Here is an 11,565-nt window from a genome sequence, read left to right on the forward strand (position 1 = left end):
CAGTATTATTAGTGTGACTGCACCTGCTTGAACTGCTCATCTACAGTTCATTACAAACGTAAAGAAGATGACTAACAAAAAGTGGACTGCGGATTTAACTTCATTCTTCAGCACAAGAAAAAAAATAAACTTTATGCCAAACATATCAGGACACAACAGAAAGGGTATTTAGATGCCAAACTGACTACTGGCTTGTTTTCATAACATGGTCTTTGTTATGGACGCAACTTGTCTGAGCAATGGGGACTAACGCAATTAGCAGCATAGATTTAGCCAGCTGTCCCTTTTCTTATCTACTAGTCCAGTCTAAACAAGCACGACTGCACTAAGCAGGTAGTTAATTACATGTATCTGTGCTCAGATTTAAAAAAAAGAAATTTATTGATTATGTAGGAATTGAGATAACATCTTGCATAGACAGGACAGAGGCATGTAAGCGAATGGAGTCTTTGATGCAGAGGCCAAATCGATGACTCAATGTTTAGCTTCTTTCCACATGACACTGATGATGTCCAAGCATCTAACATACACATAAGGCCAAAGACTTGGACTAGTCCACCAACTAGAGGATTTGTTTTGCAAAGGGGGGGGGGGGGGTACTCCAATAGGACCACACGGAGGACGCTGTGTTTGGTGCAGTGTTTTCATGATAAGATAAACTGCAAAAGAGGCCTGCAGTCCATAATCTAATCTAAAAACCAATCTGAAAATTTACTACATAACACTTTGTGGCATGTGCTGGTCCTTGGCCAGGGACAGCTACCAGTAAGTCATACCACGGAAAATATATGCTTCCTATTTCAGTTTCATGATTTTCTTTCTACACCTTTGTGCAGTGCATGGATGCCACAGAAGATTAGATGAAATGGAAGCAATGGCTTTTTCTGTTTTTTGTATGACTTGTTGCATTTTAGCTTGTTTATTTTGGTCTTCCTGTGCTGAAAGTAGGTTTACCTACCCTAATGCAGGCACTAAAAAGACTCCACAAGTGGGATTTTAATAACTTTAACACTTCCTACTTTCTGCCCTCTGGACAAACAAAAAAAGAAGAACCGTGTAAAGGTTTCTTCAGTCCGAAAGTGCTTATTCTGTATTTCCCTGAAAAGCCACAACTACTTGTGAAAAAAGATGGAAAAAAATCCACCAGATGTGAAGTGCTTGCTTTAAAGAAGTCAACACTAATTAAATAAATGTAACGGACATGCTGGATACCATATTACTTTCATGTAATTCGCAATATTTGAAATTCACTTGAAAGTTCACCACAGCCCACACGAGAGCGCCTTGCAGCAGCTGATAGGAACAAACACTCCCTCACATCTTATGCTCAGTTTCCCTCTGCTTCCTGACCCACTTCCTCTCTCAGCCCAGCCATAGGAAGGCAGGCTATCCACTTCTCAAGACCGTGTGCTGCAGCACAACAGGCAGAGGTTGATGTGTCTGGAATGGCAAACAAGTCTTAACACAGCTGTAGTACTGCTGACCTCAGGGTCGCTCTGTCAGCCTTCACCTGCTTTTGTGACCACAGCATGATTCGCACATGGGAAGAAGGGGGGACCCTCCTTCAACTGAGAGCTAATTACACATAGAAGCTGAGTAACCTAGTTAAAGACAGGGGCCAAGTATGTAAGTCATGCTGCCCTTTTGGCACACTAACCACAGTCATTACAATTCAAACTACCCTATTGTCATAAACAAGCAAATGAGCCAGTGGTGGCGCACAGACACAGCGATACACAAAAGAGTGTTTGGGAATTCATGCAGCCACTAGTGACTCTTTACAGAGACTACTTATGACTGCCAAATGGGAATAAAGGAGACAGCACTGAGTATTTAATTATCTCCATAAAACCTTCAGATTTGGAGTCAACAATTGTAATAAATCATTTCCAATGGTGGTATTGTTTTGATTGCTTTCAATCACTTTAAAAAAAAACACAAAAAAAAACACAAAAACAAATCATCTCTAGTTCAGGCGTTTGCTTTTCTCTGTTCAGTGCACCTGTTTATTGAATATGTACTGGCCATATAATGAAGTCAAAAAGAAAGATCTTGGCTTGAGAAGCTGCATTTGTGAAACGCAGTTATGTTCCTGTCCACCCCCCACCCCACCCCCCAAAAAACACCCTCATTCATTAATGGCAACACCCATTTAATTACATCTGTGGTCCAGTTGTGGGCAGTTTAATTAAGATATTGAGGCAATAAACCGTTTTTGACTGCAAGCCAAACAACACTTGCATTTAATATACAGCTCTCCACGTATGATGAAGCAGAGGCGGTTTGGTGATGGTGGAAGAAGGGGGGACGCAGTAATCTATGCAACTGGGAGGTGCATCCACTTTCATGCTTTGACTCCTTCCCATTTCCCTTCCATAACACTGTGTTAGTGGGTCAGTTCTGAACCTAGCAGCATTTGTGTGAATACAATGGACTCGAAGAGGGTAATTTACTGTATGTGCGAATTAAAGACTTAACATTTGGATATTTTTTCGAGCCCATTGTTCAGTTTGAAAGAGACTACAATGACGCCAGCAGTGAATGCCAGGGGGCAGGGCGCGGTTGCACCTCGGCGTATGTGGGTCTACCGTTTGGGAGATAAGTTTTCCTGCCGCACTATGGCTAGCTACCCCACCCCGATCCATAACGTACAAACGGCACATTCCCTCCCTCTAAACCCAAGAGCCAAAGGAACAAAAATCATCTTTGTCTAGGGGCTAGAAAGTTTTTCAGCAATGTCAGTTAACTGCCGCTAACGGTTAGTGCTAGCTTTACCGAGAAAAAAAAATGTTCCCATTACACAGACTGTCCCGATTCATTTTAGCTAGCGCATGCACTTTCGTGTCTGGACTGCTGTAGTTGGGTGTAGGGGAAAAAACGAAGATCGCCGCAACCAATTTAAGAGAGCGAAGCAGAAAAACGAAATATTCTTAAATAATCTACATCATCTTTAACCTACCTTCTGAGAGGAAAATGCAAGTATCTCCGAAAGCTGAATGAAAAAGCACAAAACCCAACTCGTATCCCAACTGATTTCTCCTCCCTCTGCCGGAGCCGCTGCTGCGCTGACACGAGCCGCTCTCTCTGTGTGCTCTTTCCCCTCTCCGTCACAGGCCCCGCCCCTCCGCTGCTTTGGCGAGCGCTGCGTGGATTACTTTCTTTGAAGGACACAGCTCACAGCCAATCACAAGCATAGACCTCACACCTCCTTTCTTCAGGTTCCCACTTACTGAAAATGACTCCTAAACTGTGTGTTTATGGCAGCTTCATACCATTTTAATCTCTATTGCACGCCGTTATGTCCTCCTGTTATCCATTTACTACATACTGGTTATTATATACATATTTTTCTACAACCATATGTTAAGAAAAAGCACAATTTCACAACCCATTTAGATGAACTGCCAAATGCAACTCCTTCATGATCCAGGAGGATTTCATAATATGGCATGAGGCTGAGGCAAAAATAGCTGGATAGTCTGGCTTTATGCATGCACATCCAGTTGTAAGTGAGTGGGGGCAAGCTGGCTGATACTATTAGAAGGACACACACACACACACACACACGGCATGTGGCTAAGTTGGCTAACAAAGTTGGATTACATTTCTTAGGCTTTTTCCAACATCAATAAGCAAAAAGTGTGATTCAGGATGAAGCAACACCAATACCTGCTTAGTAGATACTGAAATTACATTTCACATCTCCATAAGAACACATGTAAAAGTACTGCAGAGGGTCATCAACACAGCCCAGAAGATCACTGGCTGCTCTCTGCCCAGCCTGGAGGTCACTGCAAACTCTCGGTACCTCAGCAGAGCTGGCAATATCATCAAGGACCACTCTCACCCCAGCAACCAACTGTTTGAACTATTACCGTCAGGCCAAACCAGGACAAACAGATTCAGGGATAGCTTCTTTCCCAGAGCTATCACCGTAGTAAATAAGCACAAAAACAATTGAACCTATTCCATACCGTCACTGTCATTATATTATGCTGCTATTCATACTGTCATTATATTAATGTTGCTATCCTGTATATATTGTACATACTATTGTTTGAGTACTTACGATTGTTTTTTTTTTGTACTTTTTATATTTTACATTTATATTTATTATTGAAACTTGCACCAAGGGAGTGGCACTCCAATTTCGTTGTACTCTGTACAATGACAATAAAGGCTATTCTATTCTATGTACCCCAAGTGTAAAACAGCACCACGAGATGGCGGTATTTTACAAATCCAGAGACACTAGAAAACAGCCGTGGTCTATCAGGCATCCTTTCCCAACATTTTAGGGCTCATATGCCAGAAAAACTTCAATAAACACGGACATTGATTCATTTTCCTGCTATCCTGGTACTCCCAGTTAATTTGACGCTGCAGTAAATGGAGTACTGCACAAAAGTCTTAGTCTTATTTTAGTTCTGTTTTTTTGCACAATACTCAGCTGAATCAGTTCCCAGTTCATTCTGCAACAAGAATGATGACCTCTAAAAAATTACCAGGGTAATAAGCAGTCCTGCAACAAATGATGGCTTTAAAAAAAAAAAAAAAGTGCACCCGTACACTAAAAAGAAGTGGTGCTGCTTCAAATGTAAGTACCAAATATTTCATTTCTGATTTATCCCGGATTTATCCCATATGCATGAAAAGCAATTTGCATTAATATTTAAAGATCTTTGATTTTAGGCTTAGATTTAGCCTCCTTACACTCTGCAAAGTACTATGTATGTTACAGTGTAGATTTCAAATTACTTACCTTTTCTCATTGATGGCTTCCTCTCGATGGGCTTCTCGGGGGTTTTCTGAGCAGAATCAAAAGCCGCCTTCATCTGTGCCACCTTCACGGACTGGTTCTGCTCATCCGACTTGAGTTCAGCTAGCTTTGGCCGCTCCTGGTGCTGCAGCTTTTCATGCAGCTGAACTGTCTCCTTTATGAGTTCAGAGACGGGCCTTGATCGGGGAGTGCCCAGGGACTTGTTTCTCTCTGAGATAGAGTCATCATCATAGTCTTTGCCAGGTTTTTTAGCAGTATCTTCTGGAATCTTGTTTTCTGTGTTAAGCATCATATGAGCATCCTTCCTCATGCTGACTGAGACTTGGTGGATTTCCTCTGAGGTAACCTTAACACCTGAACTCGAGACTGAGCCAGCATCTGCAGCTAGTGCAACAGTTTTCTTCAGGGACTCTTTTCTCCTGACCGACCGACTATCTGCCTTTTCAGAGTCAGATAACTGTGGGTTGCTTTTGCTCTCAGCATCACTTCTTATCTTCAAAGGAGGTCTGAGAGTACTGGTGTCTGTCTTTTGCCCATCATTCTTTGTAGGTGGAGACAGAGAGGAAGGTGCAGATTCCTCGCCACTCACTTCACTTTTTTCATGTGAAACAGCTGATTGTAAATCATCCGAGCCTACACCCTCAGAGAGGCCTATATCTGCCTTTATCTTCACATCCTGCTTGTTTGAAGCATCAGTTGAGTCTATGTCTTCAGCTCTGAAATCACATGATTTTGGGCATGAGCTCTCAAAACAAAGCAAATCTGAAGCTGCACTGTGAGTAGAGATTGCTTGTTTCACATCCAGGTCTTTACTGGTGTAATCTTTTGTTGCATACTCTGCTTTATGCTTATTGTGTATCCCATCTGCAGAGGAGGACAAAATCCCCTTTATATCACTTTCTGAAAGATCAATCCAATCACCAGGCGATGCTAATGCTGAACTGTCAAGGACCTCCTTTGCACTTACATCTACAGGAACATCTGAGGTGTCCTTGCAGTCAGTATGAACTTCTTTTATTTTAGAAAGGGATGGTGTTGCCTCCTTTTTATTCCTCTTAAGCAGCTTCTCCAAAATAGAGCTGGGTTCAGTGGAAACTGGATTCATGTCAGCTGTATCCACGTGTGAATAAGCCCTTGCCAACTCTCTTTGGTCATCGGTGGCAGCTTCATGTTTAGTTTTACTTTCTGCGCTCTCCTTTGAAGGTCTACAGTGAATGGTATCACTCACGTCTGATAAAGGCGCTCTCTGAAGGCTGTTTTTCAAAGGATGCTGGGGTTGAGGTGGGGGTTCTTTCCCCTCACTCAAGCGGCCCACTGTTCCCGCGCAAATCTTAATATCCTCATTCTCAACTTTATGCATCATAGTTTCATTCAGATCCTGAAAGTGCAGAGACTCACTTCCTGCATGAGCTCCACATCTGCTGCTCGTCTGCATCATAGATCCCCGTTCAGAGATGTGAAAAGAGCTTGCGTCCTCTGGGTTTTCACCTTGGTTCTCCTCATGTGGTAAGGTTTCCTCTGCCGGATACTCCATCTTGATCTTTTTCTCACTCTTGATCTGACTGAACCGCTTACAAGCTCTTGCACTTTCCACAGTTTTCAAACTGCTCTTGCAGTCCTCGTCCGTCTCATGTGGGACCAGTGGAGCAGTCCTCCCTCCTCCTCCTCCTTCCTCCTCCTTTCCTGCAACCCCTCCCTGTCTCACCTCTCTTGCAGCAGCAGAACTCTCCCACACATTCATGTGCTCCTTACTAGAAGGTGTTGTTGGCTCCTGATCCTGAAACTCTGGCTTTACCCCGGAGTTACTGCCCTCGTCTTCACATAATGTTTCTCCCTTTATGACATCACCTGCATGACTGCCCACACATTCAGAGTCATGGCTGGGATTCGCCTCCTCCGATCCTTCACTGAAACCTTGCTCTCCTCCTTCCACTTTGTCTAGATTCTGTCCCATGATGGTCTGTGGAGAAAGACACAATGTTAATCTCACAACAGTCGACCAAATCCTCCTTCAATCACACACTGAAAACTGAAATAAACAAAAACAGTGAAAACAGAGGAAGAAGTGAGCAGACACTGTGCAGCACATTGCAAACACTCATAGTCACACGGGCCATTTTCATGGAGGTGGTTAATTGCCCACCTTATTACTTTAACTGCAATAGTATAGTCCCTGTTGACTATTTAATGCACTTCCAATGTCTGGGCCAGCTTGACTTTAAGTCAAATTACATTTGCAACATTAAGCAGTGAGCTCTCCTGTGAATTTCCATACTTTGTTTTTCAATCGATCAGTAATCCAGTAAATGTATGAATCAGGGTTTTTTTTGTTTGTTTGTTGTTGTTTTTTTGAGCATCACAGATGATGAACTGTTACTTGCAGTCTGTCTCAAAAGAATTTAATTAGTTCACATTTCTTTAGCTGAATTTAGCAAAAGTGTTAAAGATTACATAGTTTTTCAGGCACTAAATAATATTTCTCAAAGACCTACTAGCTGAAAACTTGGCATATCTCAGCATGGTGTGCAATGTGTGCTTAAAAACATCTTAGGAAACAGCAGATGTGCAGTATCTAAGAGTCATGTCCTCAAAAAATAGAAAAAGAGTCCAGCCCTTTAGTTGATGCATCTACAAGTCATGGTACAACAGTGAGTGTCTACAGCTATCTGTAAGACACGGGCGGAGCTCTGCCATGGATTGCAGCTGCATTTCAGTCAGTGGTGCTGGACATCTTGTCAAAATTGGTGAAATTAAGAACGCAAAAGTATCTTCGGATTTTGATTTTATTGCCAACAGCTTAATTTTTCCATCTTGACAGTTTTACTCGATAGAAGAAAGAAAAAAACAAAACAAAAAACACACATTGTGGAAAACTATCAGTCATGGATTGGTCTCCCCAGAGCCCTGACATCACCATTATTAAAGCATGTGAGATTATGTTGACAGAGAACGGAAGAAAAAGCAACAGACATCGAAAGAGGAGCTTCAGAGTTCAGGCCGTACTGAAGAATAAAGGTGGTCATAGCAGATATTGACTTTCAAGCTCAATACAACTGTACAAACACCGTTTTTTGCTTTTTATACTGTGCAGCTCTGCAGATGTTTCAATAAACTGCTCCACCTATTTCCAGTTTTCCCAGAAGAATACAAAGATGTGGTGGGTGGCTAGAGACTTCAGCACAGTGCTGCATGTTAAATGTAGGGAGATGTGTATATTCATTTAACTGAGGGTCTGTGTTGTATATCAGCAGGCTTCTCCGGAGAAACATTATCCTCCACAGCTGACTGCAGCTATTGCTCTTACAAATATGATGGAGGTGTCATTGGTGCTTATGAAGATAAATGGTCAGAAAATATTACAGCCTTAGCAAGAGGAGGTAAAATGAACTATTATTAAGCCAAGCATAAGGGGGGGGGGGGGGGGGGGGAATTACAATTACGCTGAAGAGAAACCTTTCCATGAGTGTGTCTAATTGTTTAATGGGTTACTACCCACCAAACTGCAGCAGTAAGCAGAGAAAATGGTTAAATACAATGAACAATGATCTGGACACGGAGTCTGTTTCCTGTCTACGGCCTCATCACCCATCTGTGTGACAACATATGACTGCTCTTGTCTTATCATCTGACAGGCCTGCATGCTGGCCAGAGACATGTTGAAAGGGGCTAATGTTATCACAAAGCAATGGTGGCATAACTCTGTGGAGAAGCTGTGATAATGAAAGAGAGTGCAGATGTGCATGATAGCACACATAAAAGGCAGAAGGAGATGTGAGGACATCAAGCGAAAACAAGTGACACGTCTGCTTTCCTTCACGTCATGCGGCCTAGTCAGGTTGAAGCCAGTGTCGTAGCTCAGTAGAATTCACATTCACAGATTATCCTCCACCTACTCTCTCACTCATTGTAGGGAACCCCTTCCCTTAAGGCATTTCATCCATGCTAACAACAATTCGTGAATTATCCGGTCTCATCCCTCCTGAATGCCCAAAGCCCATCACTTGATCCCCATGTGCTCTGTTGCTCCAGCATACTCAGACATCCAGGAATTCAAAACCAGTGAGGCACAAACCAAAGTTTCAGCATGTGGAAAATACACAACTTACTGTTTCCCTAAGCTTTGATAAGCACAAGAGAGCAACAAGCCTAGCTTGCTGCTCCCAAAATACACTGGGCGTAATATTAAATATTACCCCCAGGAATATGTTGCAGCTGACACTTACCAGTTAGACGCTGTAGCCAAGTCGATCGCTCCTCGCTCAGGACTGACAGAGTGCTCTTTGTTGGTTGTTTGGTGATGATCGGTCCTCCCTCAAATAAACCAGCAACAGGAGCCTTATATTACATCCATGTGATGTCACAGCACATTTGACTAATAAGATCAGGGGGCGCTTGGACTTGTAGATTTATTTTTTGCTGTCTTGGAGATGTAAAATTAAATATCTCTAACACTGTTTGGACACACGGTTTATGAAGAACAGAAATAGTCGATCAGAAACAGAAATCATCAATCATCACTGGGGGAGGGCAGTCAGCAGCACAGTGTAATTGCAACAATGGATATGTATATTCAATGGCCACTTCATTAGGTATGCCTGTTCAGCGAAAACATCTAACCAGCAAATCACATGACTTGCAGACATGACATGCTGAAGTTTGAACTGAGCATCAGAATCAGGAAGAAAGGTGATTTAAGCGACTTTAGAGGTGATATTGTTGTTGGTGCCAGAGTTTCAAAAACTCAGTTGTCTGGTTCAAAATGCCTTGTTGATGTCAGAGGACACGGTAAATCAATTAACCACTGGTTGCAACCAAAGTATAACTTCAACCAGTGGAAGTCCACACCAGGTGTAACTCCTGCCAACTAAGAAGAGGAGACTGAGCCCTCGATTATTTTATGAGCACAGTGGATAACGTGTCATGTCACAAAGCTCAAACTGACTTCTTAAACATGACAGTGAGTTCACTGTACTCACATGGCCTTCACAGTCACCAGATCTTAATCCAATAGAGCACTTTGGGATGTGATGCAACAGGAGAGTCAATATGCACCAAAATCTCGGAGAAATGTTTCGAGCATTTTGTAGAATTAAGACAACCTGTGGGGGGGAGGGGCCACCCTGGTGCTAGCATGGTGTCACTAATAAAGTGGCCAGTTTGTGTATATTTGAAAACAACAGCTTCAGTGGAAATGACAAATACAAGTAGATGAGAACAAAGACATAAGACACAAGGCAGACAAGCCCCACTAGCAAATATAGAAAATGACTTAGTTTGTTTTTGCTTCAATATGAATCTGTGTGATCAGGGTGAAACACAGGCCTACTGTAGGACACAGGCAGGACTGTTGCTATTTTACTCACTTCAACCCACTTGGAGGGTGATTACGTTTGCTAACTGTGTTAAAGTCCAACCAATTGAGGCTGTAGATTAAACGTGTAATGCTGTTGGGTTTTTAAACAATTTCCTTTTAGATTTAATTCCAAATCCTTGCATGTATTTTTCTTTAATTGTTTACCTTTTGTCCGTGTCTTCTGTGTTTCCTCGCGTCTTCCTCTGTTTGTCGTGTCTTAATTATGGCCGCTTCCCCTTTTAATTTGGTGATTGCTTTTCCTTGTGCGCTTATTTCCTCCTGCTTTCGAATACATTTCTTGAGTTTGGTTTAGTTTAGTTTTATTCCCCTCCTTCTGCTAGATAAAAAAAAAAGTTGATTCGTGTTTTTATTTGTTAACATTTTTTATAATTTAAATAAATTAAAAAAAAATGTGTATGTGTGTGTGTGTGTGTGTGGGGGGGGGGGGATCTGAACTTCCTCGGACTCTTACCCAAGTGTTACGAGCTTAGCATTTTTTTACACCTCTGTCCAGCAGTTAAGAAAAGCAGGGTTGTTGTTTTTTTATGTTGTGTCTGGGATAAACCGTGAGCATTTGTATGCCCAGGGGAGTGGGATATTATCTGAAAACAGCTCTGGCCATTTCTTTTGTTTGCGCTTGGTTACTGGAGTAACGTCCCAAACAGGATGTGTCCTCAGATAATAAAACAAAAGTGGAGGTGCTGCAGCCAAGAATTCACCGGCAGACGAAGGGGAAGAGGGGCCCGTCCACACCCACCGGCCGCTTACTGAAAGCTACTGTGCCGACAGACAGGCAGCCAGTGTTCTTATAAGCCGGTGTGTTTGAGTTTATAAAGGTCACTTTGAATCTAATCTCTAAAAAAAAAAACAATCTGTTACTAGTTTAGCGCGATGTTTAACTCGAAGCAGGCTTTTTTTTTTTTAGCAGATTAATGCGCCTGTTTACAACTGTTTAACAGGTTACATCAGGGGACTAGTCATTCATTTCACATCCGTTGACAAACTAGTCCAAGTAGAAATGGGTTTTATTCACACACATACATACACACACACACGATATAAAACTGCAGCTTAGCCACCTCACTTCCTCATCACACGCTATTCTGTGCACAAGAGCAGCATTCATACACACGGTCACGCAGGCCTGCAGAAACAGGAGTCTGTAAGTTAACTCATGCACTGATGTCATGCAAACACTGACGGGAAGCCAGATGTTATATAACCTGGCTGTTAGAAAATATTTCCTCTGCCAAAGCGTACAGATGAGGGCACAATCATGATGTAATGTCAGGGCGCACACTCCATCACAGTGGATTCGTGTATTTCGTTATTATGTCTGAATATCTGTGCCGGACAGTTCGAACATTCATGAAGATTATTCTAGCTGTTTGTGTTCACCAAAACATTTCAAAGACTAAAACCTTTTATTTAT

The 11,565-nt window shown here is 42.3% G+C and overlaps 1 protein-coding gene across 2 annotated transcripts in view; it reads right to left on the reverse strand.

Annotated features, from left to right (window-relative positions):
* LOC309719444 (coronin-1C-A) overlaps positions 1–10,401 on the reverse strand; it is a 49,367-nt gene extending 38,966 nt beyond the window's left edge. Inside the window, exons 1-3 of one of the 2 annotated variants that reach the window (XM_082555574.1) lie at positions 10,299–10,401; positions 9,004–9,091; positions 4,763–6,740 (exon numbers count right to left, since the gene is read on the reverse strand). In XM_082555574.1, coding sequence (XP_082411700.1) covers positions 4,763–6,734 — 1,972 coding nt within the window. In that variant the 5' untranslated portion in view covers positions 6,735–6,740; positions 9,004–9,091; positions 10,299–10,401. Of the gene's footprint in view, positions 1–2,959; positions 3,101–4,762; positions 6,741–9,003; positions 9,092–10,298 lie in introns of those variants that run through there. The other variant, XM_082555575.1, reaches the window with a different exon arrangement.
* Positions 10,402–11,565: the final 1,164 nt, after the last annotated feature.

This window comes from Aulonocara stuartgranti, assembly GCF_965226115.1.
Source record: "Aulonocara stuartgranti genome assembly, chromosome: 12".
Lineage (NCBI taxonomy): Eukaryota > Metazoa > Chordata > Actinopteri > Cichliformes > Cichlidae > Aulonocara > Aulonocara stuartgranti.